Consider the following 21,241-nt stretch of genomic DNA (forward strand, 5'->3'; position numbering starts at 1 on the left):
CATAAAACGCTATCCCACCATACATCTTGTCAAAGTTTAGAAAAAAAAAAAAAAAAACATCCGCATCGCCGAGTTCCTTACGATGCCCTTGAGCAAGGCAGGCAAACTGCTGTTTTGAAACCACCGCTGCACGGTGCGCGTTGCTCTCCTCTCCCCCCGCAGCTCGGCGGATCCAGGAGTCAGTAATCACGCAGGGACGTGCACCAACGCGCTTTTTGAGCCCACATTTCTTGGCCGACTAAAAGCTGCATTCCGCCCCACCCCTTACAAACAACATCACCACCGCTGTAACCCAAATCAGGAAGCGCCGACACGCGTTTTCCTCTCTTTTCTTTTCTTTCTTTCTTTTTTTTTTTTTATTTCCCTCTAACGGAGACGCTTCACCGGAGCTCCATAAAGGGGGGGGGAAAGGCGTTTTGTTTTTGTTTTTTTGTCTTGTCGTCGACGCAGTGGTCGTGCTCGGTCCACCGGGAGCAGACTGACAGTTGGTAACATCCAGTCCGGGCTGCGCGGTGGATGCATTTGACACGGACTGACCGCAGAAGGGTACGTGCGCCTCCGAGCTGCATCAAAATACACTAAACACTCATGCAACTAAAAGTGTGTGTGAAGATACACACGCTGCGAGTGTGTGTCCGTTGTTTTGTTTTTTTTTATTTTTGGTTTCGATCCCCTCCCCTCTGCTCTTTATTCCGAGGGCAGGTTGTGTGTAGTGAGAGTAAACACGCTCTCCACGTCGACTTGTTTACAGTGCGTAAGAGACGCTTTAATAACACGCTGCTGCGATTTAATGCGTCCAAACGGAGGGAAAGTGTTGTTTAAAGCATCGCTGTCATCGCGTTTGTCATGTGCTTTGACAGCGTCGCCCCCCCCCCCCCCCCCACCGCCAGCCCCTCTACTACCGCCACCACCTCCCGACCCCGCTGCCTTCTCCCACCGCGCTCCGAACTGCGTCAGCGTATCCGCTAATTTAAAACGTCTTCGCTTAAAAGGGAGAATGACGCCATTCCCAGTAGGAGTAAATGATTGAAATAAATTATTATAATGATGTTTTTAATTCGGCTTGCTTGTAACTTCACAAGCTGGGTTTTATTTACTTAGAATTTATGATGTTTTTAGTGATTCCGCTCTGTTTTCCATCTGAAAGCGACAGCGTGTTCTGCCTGAAGTTAAACAAAGTAAGCCACTATTTAGCTGACCAATATTATATTTATAACCTGGGACTTGGAAAATAAAAGTGCCGAATTTGTCAGAATACTTTAAGGACTCATTAAAGTTCTGAATTGGGATAATAGATAAAATGCCACCAGCAGCAAAGTGATGTAAATATAAATTTGACTGTTTTCTGATACGGTTTTGAACGCAAATTTAAAGGTAGGCAAAAGAAGGAAATCAGTGTTAATATTGACTCGGAACACTCCATAATATATTGATTAAAAGATTAAACTTTGACGACTTCACAAAGCCTGGCGGTCAATGCATGTGGCAGCTTCTGTGATATATGGCACTTCTTGTTGACACTAAATAGTAACAAATCATTTCTCCTTCTATCATTTTTAAACGTTAAGTCAAGATTGGCTGTGTTGTTTTAAGCAGCTGTGACTGAAACAAAATGCTGTTTCAGACTGACAGTGTGTTGCATTCAGAGTACAATAACATACAATGTATGTCTTGGAGGAAATGAAGTATTACATCACTCTGGATGCTAAGCATGGACTCGTCTGCAGCACGCTCCAATTGTTACCCAGTTTTGCATTAAAACAAAACACTGAAGGCCTGTAAGAGAAACCGCACAGACTCTGTGGGTCTGAACGAACAAAACGGCTGTTCATGACCACTCTGTGGTCAGTGCAGCTGAACAGCCACAGAAAATCCTGGAATTATATGTTATTTTTATCACTTGGTTGATTAGTTTGATTTATAACGATCGGAGCTCAGCTCTGCGCTGACATGCTCCCTCGCTGTTGCAGCTATAAATAAAGCACTTGCACATGAATGGGTGTTTATATCTGAACTGCACTGATTTACCAATGCCTGCCGCCCTCGGTGTCCTACAGCTCCTGTGTAAGATAGCCTCTGGCTCTGTTTGAGCTACACCTTCTTCTGCCTGGAAAAACTCTGGGATTTTACCGTCGGGCCACACATGAATGAGGCAGCGAGAATTCAACAGTACTGCCTGTTAGTTTTTGATTCCAGTCGAAATCTGTGATGGAATCCGTGGAATTCCTTGAATCACTGAGTCTACATGCAGGGTTTGTGTAAGTCAAGGTGAGATACCAGAGTCTGTCGCTCCAGCTTGTTATATTGAGGTGAAAACTCACATGTTCCTGCGACTACCTGAGCCAGGGGGGCCGCAGCATTGCATTCCTGTGGAAAAAATGCCAAGAAGTTTGCTCATGCTGTCACGTGTCTCTCCCAGCATTCCTTTGTTTTAATGAACACGTTGTACTAAAACCGGCGAACGCCCTCGAGTGTGGTTCTACAGGGAGCATTGGAGTCTCTGCACACACACATGCATGCTGCATCTACAGGTGATGTGCAAAGCTGTGGGCGACTTCCGTTCTTGTAGAGTCACAGACTTCCTCTCGTTCGTGGCTTCCTCTCCTTGTCTGTGCCCGTTCTTGGCAGACAGGTTGAGTCACATTACCTGCCGTACAAACACCTCATGCGCGGTGACGCAATCGTTTTTCTTGAGGGTTTTTTTTTTTTTCCAAGGCGTGGCTCCTGGTACTGCGGGGGAAAAGTGGCGTCACAACCTGCCAGGACGTCGGCTGATCTGAGGCAACAGCACATGAATAAAACAGAGAAGTTGTCTGTTTATCTCTTGTGACAGTGCTCCTCTGCGATAAACCAGAATTTTCCTTTTAGTATCACATTCAAGAGGAACATGCATTTGTGGGATGAGCAGCAGAGCTTAGTGTGTAGGTTATATCCCAATTAGTAAAAGGAAAACAAATAAAACACTGGAGGTTTGGGGTCACTGAATCTGAAGACAATCAAACATTCGGCTTTTCAGTATATTTATAGCAGGAAATGCTGATGTGATTGAAACTTTTCAGCATCTCATTGTTCAGTTATTGCCATTGCTACACAGCTGGAGCAGGAGTGAACTGACACAGAGCCCAGAATCGAAGTTCCAGTCAGTTGTTTGTAGTTTAGATGATGGTTTATTTGAAGAATGCAAAAAAAAAAAAAAAAAATCTTCAGGAAGCCTTTAGGAAAAACTCGAAACAAGATGCAAACAAGACTCAGAGGCAACTGGCAGTAATGTTCCTATGGATTCTTTAAATGGTAAAACCCAAAGCGCAACTGCTCATCCCACAAATGTGTTTGTGTTGTTCGCAAGGGGAATAAGCAGGTTTATTAACACCAAGCAGCACGAAATAACCTAACAAAAGCAAATTCACTGCAGTAAATACTTTGTGGCCTAGCTCATTAGAAAACTGAGCCCCAGGTCCTTGTGGGTACACGTCTAAACTGAGGAGCGAGTGATTTAAGCCCCCCAAGCTCCCTCAGCGAGGGACCCCTGGGAGCGACCGGAGGTGAAGGCGACAAAGCAAAACAAGTGTCTGCTTGAATGAGCAAAACGATGCGCGTACACAACATGGCACCCCCCCGGGGAGAGTCGTTTTCCCTCCACGGCTGCGTTTGCCCGACACCAGCTCAATATTTGCTTTGTCGGTACAGACGATGCACTCGGCCCGTAAAACGGCGTCAGAGCATGTGCACGGCTGGTCGATGTCGAGTCGGAGTCAAAGAGCCGACAGACCGACACTCCATGTGATGATTCATGTCAAGTCGGGCCAGCGAGTCTGGGATCTGCCGACGGCTCATTGGCCGTCAGGCGGACAGGACTCCTCGCTCTGGAACTGGACAGTGGGCTGATTTTGCCCTCATGGTCAGTGTGTTGATGATGAAGTGATTCTGTTATAACGAACACATGCCATCGATAACTGGAGCTTACTGTCTGCCAGTGATGATGGGAATCCGTCTCAGCCTGTCTTTCATTCCCCAAGTCTGATGATGTGCGAGAAAATGCAGACATGGCTCCAGGGAACAGTCTGACGATTCCAGCTTTGTGTTTTTGTAAATTTTTTCGCATTGTGTTGCATTGTTTGAACCTAATTTTCTTTCTTTTGCCAGTGGCTGATATTCAAAACTACAAAAGCTTCTAATCACAATTATCTCACTATTCACTGAAATCAAACATCGTATTGGCAAGTCAACAAATCTGCAATCCGATCTGCACTGAGGCATTGTTTCATGCCAAAAATAAAGAATTACACAGCATCCAGGAAGGATGTTAGCATATAAATCAAGTCAGATCTTTTATTACTGAGTTGGGTTGAAGCAGATGAAGATACACATTATTGGCACTGTTGTTGTTTTTGTCTTTCTGTTCACACATGAAGCGTTTATATATTGAACATCGATCAATAGAGCACTCAGAGGCGACTAAATGATAAATACACGAATAAATTTAGAAAAATATGTGCTTACGCTTGGAAAATATCTGGGATTTTGTTGCAAGAGAACAAAACATTGTTGCAATCCTTTTTTCATGACCTGTCTATGGTATCAGAGAAGATCACCACGACTCCCAAACTCTTCAAACCCCTTGTATCAATGAACAATACGTGTGGAATTTAAAATAATGCTAAACTCGACCAAAATACACTTGGATCAGATTAAACAGCGAATCTACGCTCAGGCTGCATTTGGATTTGATTCACAATTTCTGTTTCAGGGATGCAAATTAAAGGTGCTGTAGGCAGGATTTTGCTAGTCAATGCTAATTATTCTGTGTTTCCTTTGGATTAAATGTCAGAGTATCCATTGATAATCCTTTAGGAGTGTAGCATAATTGCACTACCGCGAGGGCGTAGCATTTCCATCTGTCTCTGTTCTGAGCTGAAAAGGAATCTCGACAGCTCCAGGTATCTTTGACCAATCAGAAGAGCCCCTGAGGCTCTAACCGTGATTGGTCGAGGGGCGTTCGTCGCACGTTCTTGTGGGAGGGGCTTAACTTGCGTAAGGGCGTGATGTCAGAGAAAACAGGACAGGATTGACTGTGCTGGGTTTCAGATCGCCATCTTACTTAGGTAACCCTAAGCAAGATGGCGGAGATGCAGAATCCTGCCTACAGCACCTTTAAAAGGAGGTTCAGTGTTTCAGTCACGATCAGTCAAGATATTAATGCTTTTTCCCAAAATCAATTCCCACAAGTCATGAAGAAAAATCATGTTTGTTTCTATTTTAGATATAAATTGGACTACATTGTCCTGAAAGAGTAATGGTTATCTTATTTTATGAAACTTTGCAGGTTTGATTCATGTCTTGTATGCATGTCATGATATGTTTTGTTTGTTTCCGGTGAAACTGCTGTTGTGTGAAAAGTTCAAAGTTCCACAGTGAAGTGAAACCTGCCCCAAAAATATCTTTGCTAAACTGTGATTGAAAAGTGCTTCTGTGGTTAATTATGCAGAATTACTGGTTAAATCACGGTAACCATCAGTCTCGTTAACATCAGTGTTGCCTTTAAGCGCCGGAGAAGCAGAAAGTGGACAGAACAGCACGTATATGAGCTCGAGCAGTGGACTGCACGTTGAGACAGGCTCCAGGCCTCCTCACCGTTTTCCCACTTTAGCCCCCTGATTTCTGCATGTGGTGCAGTTTTTATATGTTTTCTTGGGATTGCTTCCAGAAACTCCCTGCCGTTCTCAAAGCTGAGTTGCTTATTTCATTTACGGAGATTACACAGCAGCTTTTCAACACATAGAGCAAAAAAAAAAAAAACCCAAACCTGAGTGTGAGCTGACAGACGAGAGAAGAGAAACAGGAAGTGAGGAGAATGAAACTAACCAGGCTGGATGTCAGGCCTCCTCTTCCCTCATTACTGTGCAGGCAGATGCCCCTTAGGGATAGACGCATGAACTTTGACCTTGAATCTTTTGCCCCGAGCAGAGTTTTCTCATTGGCGCGCAGGCGGGGTGACGGGATTCCGATTTCTCAGATCATCACGCGTTCAGCTGCTCTCCAAACACACTCACACGGACGCACATGTCCCGTATCGGTTATGTAATTGACTCTCACAGCAGAGTGTAGCGTGGTGAAAACACGGAGGGCAGCTGCAGGGTTAAAACGAGGCTGCTGTCTCCTGTGCTCAGCGGAAAACTTTAGACGGAAGCACGTATTCTAGAGGGATGCTTTTATTTTGTTAGATCCTCTTCCTGCCTCTCATGATATTCATCAGGTCAGATGCATACGCCCTGATTATCAACGCTAGTTAAGCGCCTCATCGATACTGCCTTCGTGTCGTTAGTTTGTGGGTGAGAATCATCCGTGTTTGTGAGACTTGTGGAGAAGAGGAGAAATACCACAGAGCTGTGACATTACGGGACGGACGTGTTATCAAGAGACGGTGGCGGCAGACACCCTGCTCAACAAGTTAACCTCACACAAGCACTTAGAGGCGGTTTTCCTCCTGCACACGGTTTTATATTCCAGTGGAGTGCTTAAGTAGAGGCGTCTCCCCTTTTTAAAAACTTTCCTTTTAAGCTGTCTAATCTTTACAGCAGAGTTCATACAGGCCATGAGAGCGTAGTGAGTCCCTGTTACCCGCTGCCCAACAATGAGTCTCACAATGTGTCTTTGAAATGATTGTGAGAAACTTTCGCAGACACTTTTATCTGGTTCTGTGTTCAGTAACGACACACAGCTGCGTTCAAACACAGCCCGATGTTCCGTCAAAGGGTTCCATGAGAGGAACCCTGCTCAGTGCATGAAGAGCTCAAATGAGACACATGAGAAGACACATTAACGGGGCTTGTGATCTGACCAGGGCTCAGAGGAGCCACAGTCACAGGAGAATAAAGCTTCATTCTGATTTTAAAGCATATACCTGCATGTATTCCGTTAATTAATTCCATTCTGTGCATGGTCACTTTCTTGGATACAACAACATATTTAAAGGCCAAGCATCTGTAGAAGCGGACTTGGGATCGGAAGTTCTCTGGTTCGATTCCCACAGCAGACAAGGCTAATCAAGCATGACCCTTGACCTTCATCAGCTCCCCAGGGCACCTTAAAGCTCGTGTCCGGAGTTTCCGTTCATTTCCAACATATGTATCATTTTTCAACAGAGCTTAAATGTGTCAGTCTGGTTCGATACTACAATATAATATTAGCATAAAGCAATATAAAAATGTATTTATGAGCCCTGCCTTCGTCTCATAGACCCCCGTGTTATCCGAAAAAGCGCCGGTCAGCTTCAGCCAATAGACTTCGAGCTTCTGCATTCTCGTGCTGTCAATCAAAGTGTGCAGCCAGAGAGCACGCACACTCGCCCAGGCAGAGGTGAGTTAGCTCCGCAGCAGCCACCCCGCTTACCTCGGATATATCCACTGTCTGCTGAACATCCACCGTAAACAGCTAAACATGGAGGATGCTGTAGGACTCGGAGGCTCTCACTTTCACCCGACAGATAATAGCATGCACAATTAAAGGGGCGTGGCTTGGTCGCTCATGAAAGCAGAGGGAGGGCGGAACCTGAGACGTTGGTTTAATAAAAACCCTCTCTTTCAAAACTCCGGACACGAGCTTTAATGTATCTCCGCATCTTACCCTAGAAATAGGATGGGTAAATGTGAAAAAAGAAATTTTCATTTTTCAGATTTCACCTCTGATCCAGTCTGTGGGCCTGTTGGGTTTCACAGTGTAGTGATGTGTGTGTCGGTCAGTGGTCACACATCCCCGACACTTGCTGCCCACAAACCCAGACCATAGATTTCAGGTTTCCATGAAAGATTTTTCAACGATTTCCCACCTTCCATCTAAGTGTCAGTGTGCAGCTGTCACGAAGACCCTATAGACGGAGTGTCGTTGCCCAAACGCCACTAAGGGAGTCTGGAGACTTCACAGCCCAGAATGACTGTGGGAGTGTATATGCTCACACACGTACAGTACACACACTCTGCAGGAGGGAGCAGTGAGTGGTTGGTGCTGGTAATGAGAGCTGCTTTGCTGGAACAAGGCGTGAAACACGGGATTCTTTATGTTGCTGTGAAAGGTGAAAGGTCAAGAATCATGAGACTATTGCCACACAAGTAGTGGCTGTTTTTATACACAATACACCAGATTTTTCACAGTCAAATTTGAAACACTGAAATCAGACCCTTTGATAGGTTAAAGTACAGGTTTCAGCCACTCCAAGAATAAACAAACACCTGAGTGCTAAATGCTGTCACAGTCACTGAGGGAAAAAAAAGAATATTACTCACAGCGTTTCGCACCCTTCAGAAATTTAAAGGTCCACAAATCATTCATGAGGGGGGCATGATGATGATGACAGGTGGGTCTACGGCAAGGGTCTGCAACCTTTATGACCAAAAGAGCCATTTTTGTGTTTTTATGAGTTTCTGCCAAGTCAAGTTGGACTGCAGTCGTAAAGCACATTTAACCTTGAAAATGAGGCTATTGCAGCGCATGAAGTTTCATATATGGTTTTGATGCACATAGAAAAAAAGCTATTTTTTATGATGCATTTATGAAGTTTTAACTGCAGTTCAGAATAGTGAACATTTTATTACATTCAAATTATTTTTGTACCTGATTGTAGCAGTTTCAACTGGAAAGCCATTCTGCTCCTGGATACAGCACTCTGCGTGACGTTCTCACACACATGCTGCCTGCCATCCAGATTACCCAGACAGAAAAGACTCTCACCTTAGAACAGGGTACCCACCCAACACTGCTGTGTCCGTCGGAGGTGCTGTTGGTGCATAAAGGCCTCCACGTTCGGAGGTTGACTTCCCGTGGGGCTGCTGATCCGGGGGCTGTTCCTGCCGGGTGTTTCCCGTGCTGTACGGCTGGCATGTCGAAACCAGTCCCACAGGTGTTGCATCCGGATGTAGCGAACCTGGTCGGGAGTGTTCAGTCTCTAGAACCAATACTCAAATTGTGCAGATACCCACGGAGTGTTGCTCAGTGTGGATTTGGTCCACTTATGCAAAGAGACCAACCCATGTGCAGTGAAGCATGACAACATGACAACTCACCATTCTCTCAACTACCGGAGCACCAAATCACCAATGAATCCACAATGAATAATCAACCCCCCCCCCCCAGGTAGAAACATGCACACATTTCTACTTCAAAGTTTCTATGGACTGTCAGTATAATTTTGGCTTTTCCGTCAGGCTCAGACTTTCACCATGGAGTCCTGAGCCTTTAAAGAGACACAATTCAAACCTGTGGAAGCTCAGCTGAGGAGTTTTCAGAAGGCAGCTTTGTGTTGTGTTGTTTATATTCTCACCAGAATGACCAACTACATTTTCTCCAATTAGCAGTCTCTTTCATTTGTTACACTTTTTATTACCTGGTATTATGAATGTCATCAGACAGACAGACACTTGATTAAACAGTAAAAACGAATTGTGTCTGCAACATGGAACTGACCTATGAGTGAACTTTACAATAACAGCTGTATGTCTGCTGCTTGATGCCAGACAGGATGTTGAAATCTACACTAATATGATAGAACTCTGGCTGTCGACACTGCTCTTTTCCCGTTTCAATCTGCTCCATGTTTGGCACTTCCATGACTTCGGTGTTTGTGAAAGCACTGACCTGAAAGCCCCCTAAATCCCTCAATGCCTCCCAAATGCCAAAATCTGCCCAACATGGAGCACGGATTCCCAAAGATTATTGTGGCTTGTTTTATTTAGTTTTCCCTCTGTGTGTATGTGGGAAAACCATGTGAGAACATTGAGATGTACCAACATGACTCACCGTGGGGGGAAGAATGCACCTTATATTTGTGTTTAGTGCTGTTTTTATCTTGAACAAACAGCTGCGGGGTCGAGCTGTGAGCGTCAACAGAAACTTTAAGAACCCAGTCTTAACCCAGACCCTTAACTTTTCTCAGAGGCTGCCTTATCTGCGTTTATATTGCTAAATATTTCCATTTTTCCCTCCAGCTTTTTCACCTTTTGCCAAAGGGCACTTGTTCCCTGTTGTGCGTAACTCAGTGATTTAGTAATAAATCATTTACAGGTGATTAATGAACTCTTCTAATGCTTGCTCAGTTTCACAGAAACATCTTTGTATTGTGATTTAAGTAAATCGTGTTGCCCACATCCTGACATATTGTGGTGTGGTGTCCTGGATCTGACGTACAGCTGTAGCTAAAAGTGGCTCCTCAGGGTGAATTTGTAAAAATGCAGGCAACATCAGGACTTTCCCTCCTTTATATAGTTGTTTTTGACCCAGTCAGATGAAAGGGATATAAAGATTTAGAGATCAAGGTCAGTATTTCAGACTTTTTCCAGAGCTTAGTACACTGTGGTATCAGGAAAAAAAAAAAAAAACACAGCCTTGATTTTAGACTTGATACACTCTGGTAATGGTGTGATTTGCAATAGATGCAAACACGTACGTAGATGATGTTAATGTATTTCTACACTGAGATTTGTTTTTACAAAAAACAGTGTTGGTCAATTACATTTTTTAATTACATGATTGTTCAATTATTAATTAATTGTCAATTAATTGGGATTGATTTTAAAAAAAAAATAAGTTTATAAAGATTTGTGAGATACTTGAAATGAAAAGAGTACAGATTGAATCTTTTCCTGTGGTTATCAGTTGGAGCTTATTCGTCTCGTACTGAGAAAAACACTATATTTACTACCGAAGTGGGAGTTTGGGGGCTTGAAGCAGAGCAGAGTGGCTCCAGCTCTGTGGAGCAGCTTTATAATACCACATTATTTCTGCCAGTAAGCAAACTGTGTTTGATATATGAAGGTCAACCAGCATTACTTTGGATTTCTCTCCGTCTGGTTGACATTCTTGTGGACAAACTCCCTTCTTAACTGAACAGACGGTCGAGCAATCACTTTTTTCCAGTTAACAAGAAACCGAGTCGCCGCAGTTTATCAGCAACCTTCCATCCCTGAGCCAGAAATGCTCCCGGTTGTTTACGTCTCACCTCAGCCGTTTCTGTGAGTCACCGTCCCGTTAAAGTCACGCTCGCTCACCCGCCTGTTTGAGGAAGTCTCGTTCAGACTCTGTGACGTGAAATCGCTGGCACAGTTCTGCTTTGTTCAGAACTCAGTTCTGTGTCAGGTTGACAAAATTATCCCAGTGCTGGTGAGTGTAATTGCTCTGTAGGTCTTTTATTGCTTGGCGGTTGCTCTGGAGGAATCAATTTGGCCTTTTGTTAGCATTCGACAAAGCACAATGGATCCTGAGAGACAGATTTGTCTTACTAAAAGATAATATAATTTTTCTTTCTCGCAGGTCAGTATGTTCTCAAGAAAAAAAAAAATCTCAGTGTCTTTTTCAACCTCCTCACAAAAGGTAGCCAAGTCAAACATTCCCATTAGATTGCTTCTTTTTGCCGTGCAGGTATGACAACTGACAACAGGAATGATCACAAACTGCAGAAACAGTTGAATAACATCTTTATATGTGTTTTTCCTTTTTTTTTTTTTTTTTCCCAAAGACTTATCCTCATACAGACTGATGAGCTCTTTTCCTCATCCGCTTCAAAGCCATGGAAAACCATTAGCGGCTTTAGAGGATGATGATTTGAAATGGCTGCAGGTAATGGACGGCTCAGATAATTGCTCATGTATGGTACAGCCGATGCGTTGAGCGCTAATGGGCTTCTCCAGGTGCTGGCGCATGTAAGAGGAGCTTCTTCTCTATCATAACAACGTATTTAAATACTACTGAAAGCAACTCATAGGGGCTAAATTTCTAGAAAGTAACATCTTTATTTTCTCACATGTTAATTGCTATTTTTAAAATTATGTGGAAACAAAAATTGACATTAAACAAGCAAATTTTTTTTATTTTTGTGTTTTCTGGTGTTAAATTGTGTTTGCAGTCCAGCCCCTGCCTCACCTCTGGTCTCCCCCTCTCTGCGTCTCCCTCTGTCTGCGCCGCTCTCACACTGGCATTATGCAACAGTATTTTCTTGCAAGTCCTTGCAGGATCTTGGCTTGGATTGTGTAACGTCCATGAGGGAGATGGGCTGCAGGGCCTGGCATTTTTTTTGCCTCACACAATCCCGGAGCTGTCGAACCACATCCAGGAAGGACAGTTTAGGCCGTCACTGGACAGTTTTTACGCTAAGCTGAACGCCGCGGCCACAGGCGGCATAATTGTGTCTGTTTGCGGAGGCAGTGAGGGTTTTTCAGCTCATTTTTGTTTGACTGTTTAGCCACAGCCACATTTGGCCCTTTTTTCACCGAGGCATTCATGCACATGTTTCTCCGCAGACCTTAGTGATCTGCCCCCGGCAGAAATGTTTTACTGACATTAATCCATCGGTTCGTAAAAGTCACTAGGTTTGATGTTGTAAGTGGCTGGATGCATCGTGTTGGGTCGCTGTAGAAATAGCTCCGATGCCGATCTGTTGGATTACATAAATTTATCCTATAAAAAGGTCTTTCTGTGCAGACGGTTGACATGAAATGACACCAATTCAATTATCGTTTTTGTAAATGTGAGATAAGCTCATAAAAGGATACGTAACCACCACAGTGAAAGAAAACTGCAATCTGCACTTAATCTCAGTGATATGAATTGAAAATGTGCTTTTGAGTCATGGACGGCCCTAATTTTTCCCTACAGGTCTGAAAAATAACACAAGCAAATTAACATCCTTGACTTCTTTGTGTTTTGTGGCAAATCAATCATTTAAGCACAGTTTCACCATGTTTACCATGGTTACCACATTTTGCATGTTGCTGTTTTTGCTTCTTATTGGTACAAAAAAAACATTGAGTTCATGAAAAGAGCTGAATGAAATCAAAAGCTATTAATTTCCCACAATATTACTCCTTTGATTCAACTCTGGTCCTTTGACAGAATTCTGCTCATCACTTCAGAAGTACTGATTTAAAAGTCAAGTTTAAAGAAAAATAGTTTTTTTGGCTCCTGGGAGAGTGTTAATTGTTAGAATCCGACAGGATTTTCTTTGTTGCGTATTTGCTCCACTGTGTGCAGAGTTGTTCACTGTGATATACAACGTTAATTACACCTGAACACCCCCAAGGACTGAAGCAACGTGTCTGTAAGCAGTGGCACACGTTGAACAGAAAAGAAAGAATGGAGTCGCTACAATGTGTTTCTTCTTCTCATTCAAGAGAGACGGCGTTCCGAAAACTATTCATCTTATCTTGCAGACGGTGCACAGTGTTTCATCTGTTCCCTTGCGCGTAAGCAAATGTCCATTTTCATCAACTGAAAGGACATTGTCGAGAGGTGGAGGGAGCCGTTTAGAGATCTCCTTAACCCAAAGGACGTCTCTCCAACAGAACGCAGCGCTGCAGGCTTTAAAAGCATCTGCATCCTTTTCAGAGGTCATCAGGGTTTCCCTTTAAAGAGTACGCCCTGTTGTGTCTTTGTTGAAATGCTTTTGCTGTACCACAAGGAGGAGTGTGTGCTTTTTCGCAGATGATGGTGCGTTTTCCATCATTCACACAACGGTTTCCGGGATGCGGTTGAGATATGGATCAACACCCTCAAGTCTGACTCAGTAGTTCTGTCATGGTGTGCCTTCTCCCGGCAGAGGGTGAGAAGTAGATCAGGTGTCTCTGGGTTTTCTTCAGTAGCGATGGGATGAGGGATCATAGGGCTGCACGATATTGCCTAAATATAAAATCCCGATTAGTTTCTCTGAAATATGATTTTTCGATTTCGATTACAACTTTTTGTAAGAAAAAAAATAAATAAATAAATTACTTTGAATGTCTTTTATTGAACCTTATTTTCTCTGTTTGGATTCAACAAACCCCAAGTCCAAAAGTTACAATCACGTTACTGATTGAATAGTGCAAAACTGTCAATTATAAAATCCAAAATGAACGATCAATCTCAAATATGCATCCTTATTGCCAGTGAACTTAATTCTGTTGCAAATAAACACAAGAATCCCTTGGGATTAAGAACACCTTATCTTAACACACTCCAGGTCCCTGCTCTTACATAAAACAAAAAATAAAATGAATAAAGTCACTTTTTGTAAAAGAAAAAGCCGGGAGCAACAGTGTGAACACGTTTTTCACGTTGGGTCGACCTACCTTTGGGTCGGGCCGAGGAGGAGGTCCGAGGTCGATCTAGATGCCCAAGTCGGGATGAACACAGCCTAAAACTTTACTTCCCTGAGCAAATTTAACTTCTCCGGCAGTAGCCATGATTTATTGTCGTTAGTTACCTGACGCTGAGCGAAGGCAGGCGCGCACTTCCATCATGACGTCATGAGACGGGCCGGAGAAACTACGGTGGCTTAGAGGCACCAAAAAGGACGCGTTCATGTGAAAAGCCGAAGCTGTTCATATACGATTTCAGTGTTTTTAACATCGTCTAAACCCAAAAAGTCGGTTACGATTCAAAATCGATTAATCGTGCAGCCTTAAGGGATCGGCTGCAGATTTGGATGAAAGAAATGGAGTGCCAGAGGATGTCTGTTTACTCTCCATACTGCCAATGTAACCTTCCGTTTCATCAGTTGAATGAAACGCCTTCTTTAATCACTAACGGCAACTGTGGGATCAATCAATGCTAAATTATTCTCATTGCACCAAAATCATTTGGCGTGTTTTTATTTTTCCTATTGTGCTGCACTGAATGGAATCCCTTCATATTCATTCATTTATTTTCATACAGATGCAGATCTAGCTAAATGATCAGTTATCATTGGGGAAGATAAGCGTACTCTCATGTTCTGTGATTCAGAAACTGATTCTAAATCATACTCAGCCCACTGAAGAATCTCCTTTATGCTGTGGCTGTAGTTTCCCTTCCCTGTGAAAAGGGAGCCTCAAGTATAAACTGACTTGACGGCTACACCGAGCACACAAAGTGTTTAATCATCCATGATGGTGTGATAATGCCAATATTCTGTCATGACTTCATGTTTTTTAGTTCTTCTGATCGTTTAAAGGCCTCATTAGCATATTTCAACCCCCTCATTGGTTGACCTGTCAGGAGGAAAGTCGGAGGGTTTCATCACATTTGTAGTAGAAATATAAAAGCTGACACATTCTTGGTGCGATGAAGTTGCTTTTATTGTTTGCAGAGTTTTCGTGCCTTCATGAATCCAGTCGTAACGTCAGAGTCTGTTCCTGCATCATTCAGGACTTTCACAAGACCATCAATGCACTGCTTTGCCTCACACGTTTTTTCTTCCAATGTGAGCGGTAATGGAGTGTAAACAGTCTCCACAGCATCCACTCTGCATAAAATGAAAAGAAAAGCAATATCCTGGGTGTCTGGGATGATGAAAGCCTCGTGTGATGGATGCAGAAGTTGCCTAAAAGCAGAGAAATGCATGCAGTGATTATGTCAGAGTAAAGTTGGATGATTCTGGAGATGGAAAAAAGTTTTTTTTCTTGTTTTTTTTCTTTGAGTGCAGGCTAATAATGCAGCTTTCGGTTCTTCTGGTTCTCCTCATTTCACATGTTAAATCAATCTTCAGATCTATAAATAAGTGAAGGCTTGCGTTTGCTCCGGTCAGAATCTGAATCTTCCCACACTTGTTGGTTTTCATTGTTGTTTCTCACTTCCTTGAGAAAGGAAGAAGTGAGCCTTCCCATCTCTGCTCTCTGAACACATTTGTGTGTCTTTTTTGTCCGAGTCACTCTGTTACCTGCTTTTGTAGCCATTGTGCTTGTAAGTCGATGAGTTTTTGTGTAGTTTTCATGAATCAGTCACAAGATATGTGATCTGGTGTGTCTTCAAGTCTCAGACAAATCTAAAGCCATTACACACGGTTACTGTCTTCCTTTCCTTTCCTAACTGCGCAATTGTGGTATAACTCTTGTGCAGCTCTACTCTATGCTGCTTCATCCAATTTTGAATTGCTGTGGAGATTGTCTAGAGAGAATCAGCAGTCAGACACTGAGGGGTGTTTGGGGTCACTTCCGAACACGCTTTCAGTCCGTCAGAGGAAACTGTAGTGTAGACGCCAAGCCAGTGCTTTCAGCCGGGGAGACGCTACAGCAGGATGCGCTGCCTGCTGGGGTATCTGACGAATGAAGGTAAAGGAAATCTGAGTCCTAATTTTGAAAATTACTTATTCTTTTATTTGCATCCAGAACTCCTAGTGTCCAGTGTCCTCACACTGTCTTCACCCAAAAAGCAGCCCGACAACGGAAAGTTTTCTCCATAAATAATCCACCTTGTGAAACCACAAAAAAATGCATCAATGTAGTGTGACTTCTACATGTAGTGTGTGAATAAAAACCCATTCCCGCACAGGGAAAACATGCAAACTCCAGAGAAAGGAAAGACGAGTGTCAGCCACAAACACCACAGCACAATTTCACAGATAAACATAATTCACTTCATATTCTATTAGACACGCGATTCTGATGTTTAATGTGACTGTAGATGGTCATAATTTCATCAACCTTCATTTAGATATTATAACCTGTCAAGGTCTTCGAGCAGCAGCGAATCTAAAGAAGACATTTTGAACATCCTTCCTCACAGAAATGCTTCAGCTCAGGAACATTCTGAGATATTCTTTATTCCTCTCATATTGGCGTCTCTTGTAAATGACACATCCTCCCTGATGGCTTCAGGTTCTGACAATCCCAAAGGTAGATTTCCACAGTTTGAATCCACAGTGTTGTAGATTCACTTCCACGGTGAGGAACTTGGGGAAAGCATTTTCTTTCATGGCAGACCGTTCAGCCACAAATTGTAATTGCTTTTGGCAGAACAAGCTCAAGCTGGGCCGAGGTGTGCTCTACGCAGCCGGGGTCTACCCTCGCTCGCTCCCGACCAACGCCGGCTGCTTTCTTGAAGGGCATTAGAATATTGGAAGTGCTCCTTTAGTGTAGTACATTGTGTTTCTATGAAGAGCAGAACTCATTTTATGTCCAGTGTCATGCTGGAAACCAGGACACATTTAAAAAGGTTCACACCACTTATCCTTGTCACCGCTGTCAAAGTCATATATCTTGAAACTGCTGCAGGCCGGCCTTTGAGTGCAGCCAGAGCACCTCAGCAATACTGGTGGCTGTTTTTAATCTCATCGATCAATCAGAGGAGGAAATTAAGCGGCGTTATATGATAAATAACCTTAATGTTGTACTTTGTCGTTCGAGTGACCACAGCACTTCCAGTGACATAGCGCCGCTGCAGATTATCACTCCCATCTGGAGCTCATGCAGATAAAACTTTAAATCATCAAATTCAAATTACTGCATCCTATTCAGAAATATGGAGACTAATGGAGTGGTTTGCACTCTTGTCTCATAGAGGGCAAGTCATGGGTGTTATCCAGGTGCTTTATCTCCCACGGCATGTTTGTGGGTGGTGGTGATTCAAATGGTCCATCAGTCAAACACAGCACCGAAGAAAGCTTGCAAACTAGCATTAGCCTCAAAGTCATGCTGTCAGGGTGAGTTTTTTTTAAAAAATGCTCAAGACAATAGATATAGGACAAGTTTTTTGGAAATTCCACTGTGTTTTGCACCAGAAGCTTTCATTAATATTGGTTTTATGATGAGATTTTTGACATTTTCAATAATAATTGTTAGCTTTGTGAAACTCTCAACAATTGTATCATGAATACTCTCTCAAACTCAAACCTCTGTTCATCGATGCCACGTCTGGAGATGCTCAGGATTTCATGTTCCTCCAACAGTCAAGTGGCAAAAAATCCCAAATTCAAGCATATGAAGAGCATCTTTTAAATCACACAAGTGTTTTTAATGGAATCAACTTCTGTTGCTCACGTTTCTTGTGTAATAGTGACTTTTAAAGTGCAGATCGACGGACACGTTGGATATTGAGATTGTTGGGTGTTTCCAACCTGCATCTGTTTACTTTTGCCATGTAAGTGAGGTTCATTTAAGGAAGATGCAACATCCAAGCAGTACTTAAGCTGGTAAAACATTGTAAAACTAGCTAGTAAAAGGAGCGGTGCCAGTAAAAGCCCATTCATGAGCCGCCCTCCTCGAAGTTGGAAGTTGGCGCCAGTGGCTGCTGTTCAGTCAAACAAACATCGTCACTGCAGCAGTTTAGTGAAGAATGTGTCTCAAAATGCAGATTGAAGTTTGCCTTCAGGGATTATCAGACTCTGTGTTCTTTGTATGTCAGGATTCATCCAGATCTGACTTGGAAGCGATCAGGGAGCATCCCGTCGGTTCTGTCTGTGTGTGCAACGCCACAGTTTGACACACTGACTCATTAGATAGACTCTGATAAGGAGGAGCGTGTTGTCTTCCCATCCTCACACAATGTGCTGCTTAACAGTCTTCTCCTAGTGTAAACTCCTTCTCTCCTGTCTTTTCTTTCAGTCTCCGTCAGCAGCATGGGGCAGCATCTAGGAAAGCGAGAGTCCCCCGCAGACAGCAAGGTAAGGATCCACGCCGGACGTCGCACATGCCTCACATGCTGTTGTCTGCACACGGGGAATACCCTGACCCTGAACGCTGTTGCCTGTGTGGGCCTTGTCATAACCTGAGAATGAGACATGTGTTGGAGCCTTTTTCTCTGAACTTTATCAGAGTGCGAGCGGTCCTTTATCTGCAGGACTTTGGACTGACGAGCTGTCAGCGTGTGACTCCTGCTGATTTATTGCCACCACCGAGTCTTTGCTTGACACTGTTCAAGTACTGCAACAGTTTTGGAAAACAAAATAACTTATGCAACAACACACTGAGGTAGAAAATAACAAATAGATTGCAGGTAATGTTTTTGCAGACGGCCAAATTTCAGAGATTTCATTTATTCCTCGACCACCAACCTGTTTGTATTTACGGCGTTTGTGTTAGAATCACACGACCAGATTTTATAGTGACAGTGAAGAAAAGCGATGTGGCTCAATAATATCACAGGGCGGAAGCTTTTTACCTTTTCGTGCCCTTTGCACTGTTGACACCTTTGATTTATTGTGTGTTGAGGATAACTGTACAAGTATAAAGTCTGCTACATGTTCACTCTGTGTAGGTTACATCAAATTGGTTGTATTGAACGAAGCTCTGATGCTTCTTGAACCACTGCATATTGCAGATGTTGCAAATAATCGTTGGATTGTTTTTTGTTTTCGACTTTGAAATATTTCCATACTGGTGATATTTGAGCCTCTCCGCTGCAAATGCTGCTCAGTGGAGTTGTTGCATGGTGGTGTATGGCTTGTCGCTAATGGAGCTCAGTTCAAGGCAATATCTTCTGAGCTGAAAGGCTCAATCAGCAGATTACTGATTAAAATCCAATAATGAAGCCAGAATAGCCTCACAAAATAATATGAAAATGTAATAAAAGAGGTAATATAAAGTATTTTTAGTAATCAAGCCTAAAGAAATCAATTTATGGACATGAATATCTATCTGGACTTCTGGTTCAATCTTCTCTCCACTTTAAGAATGTGGTTTTATTCCCAGATAACTGTGGATAAAATCGGTAAACAACCTGGAGCCAGTCACACACATTTATACTCATACTGTCACCCATTAACTCCAAATGGATGTTTTTGAGCTGTGGGAACAGACCAACTCCACACACACCCCTAAGTCCATTCTTTAACCTGATATAATGTCTCATATCGTATTCAGTAATGATAATTAATTCACCAATATTTGAGTCTCTAGAACTGGGGTGTGTAACCTGTGGCTCTGGACCCACATGTGGCTCTTTGGCTCTTTTGTTATGACTCCATTAAACTTTTTTTTTTTTTTTTTTTTTTTTTTTTAATTAACACACCAGGATCCTTGTCTCTTGGATCAAAAAAGACTTTTTAGCAAAAGGCACAATCACTAAAATGTGAAAAAAAAATAGGTAAAACTACAAGAAAAGAGGGTGGGAAATGCAAAAAAAGATCAGGATTTCTATCAGGAAGAAGCTTAAAGTAGAACTGTATAGAAAAGAGATAAAATGGTTAAAATCGCTAAGATATCTTTCTTCCTGGACTTTATAACTCCTCCCTGTCAATAGTGTTTGCTGTGTCTTGGTTAATTTAATCCTTTCTGTGCTTATATTAGTCAGCGTTAAACCGATAGACTAATATTCAATGATTAATTTTTATTTTTATCCTGTCTTGGTTGATATTCAAATTTCTTTCTTTTTATTTGAAGTGGAGCGATGCCCATAGGATTTAACCTCTGGGTTTATTAAAGTATACTCTTCTATTCTATTCTATTCCGAAATGTCAAAGTTGTGTGAAAAATACCATAAATAATACCACTAAAATCAGGTACAAAAACAACCAGTGTCAGACCGCTAAAAATGTAATGAAATGTTAGCCATCCTGAAGTGTAATTGTAATTTCGTAAATGCAACATTAGATACAGTTTTTGTATGTGTTTCAAAGTTACTGCAGGTGTGAAACCTCAGATGCTGGGTCGGCCTCGTTTCAAAGGTTACACATGTTTTTTTGGCTCCACGTACATTTGATTTGGTACAAACACCCCAAAATTACTGTTTTGATCATAGAATAGAATCTCGTGCCAGCAGCATATAGTCTGCAACTTTCACATTTTTTTAAAAAAAATATAACTTTAATATTACATTTTTTTATGCACTGTATTTACAATACATTTTTCAAATTTGATGGTTACTTATGGACTCAGATCAAAATCAAAAGAAAGAGCCTGAACACCCCACCAGTTCTCTTTTCTCCAGTTTGAAAAGTGTTACTGGAGAATCCTGCTTCGGGTTTTTTAGCCTCATGAAAGACGTTGACCACATTGCTGGAATTTCTTCTCGGGGTAATATTCTGCACTCCGTGCTTCAGACAGCCCTAAGCATTGTGCTCCTGAATGAGCAGCGTTGCCACGGAAACAGCCTGAGCGCGACGAGGGTCCACGGTTGCGGTTGTAATAACCCCTTTAAACCAGGAGCCCGGCCCTCGACGGCCCTTCATGAAGCAGTCCGTTTGAACTGGCCAGAATAAATAGACGCTGCTGACATTAAAGCCTCTCTGGGTACACATCTCATCTGGCCACGGCGCGGCGAGGCTTTTCATCCAGCGTGGACGTCCGTGTCCGACATTTCTGTTTCATCGCATGCTTCATTAAACACGGGCCAGGCGCTGCGCTTTAAACTGTAAAGCTAATTACAGTTGGAGAGCCGAGGACGTGCGTGAGCTGCACATCCGCAGGGTTTCCTGCAGGGGTGCGAAACATGCGGTCAACAGGCCAAAATCAGAGTGCCGGGGGGCAAATCCAACCAGCCTCGCATTATCCTTAACTGTTTTTATGTTGTTTTTTGTTAAGAAAGT

General features: G+C 42.8%; 1 protein-coding gene across 1 annotated transcript in view; it reads left to right on the forward strand.

Moving 5' to 3' along the window:
- Window positions 1-391: 391 nt before the first annotated feature.
- The window catches only part of LOC115396285 (myelin basic protein), a 53,109-nt gene continuing 32,259 nt past the window's right edge, over window positions 392-21,241 (forward strand). Inside the window, exons 1-2 of the mRNA XM_030102068.1 lie at window positions 392-546; window positions 18,321-18,379. Coding sequence (XP_029957928.1) covers window positions 18,335-18,379 — 45 coding nt within the window. The 5' untranslated portion in view covers window positions 392-546; window positions 18,321-18,334. The remainder of the gene's footprint in view (window positions 547-18,320; window positions 18,380-21,241) is intronic.

The sequence above is a fragment of the Salarias fasciatus genome, chromosome 11 (assembly GCF_902148845.1).
Source record: "Salarias fasciatus chromosome 11, fSalaFa1.1, whole genome shotgun sequence".
Lineage (NCBI taxonomy): Eukaryota > Metazoa > Chordata > Actinopteri > Blenniiformes > Blenniidae > Salarias > Salarias fasciatus.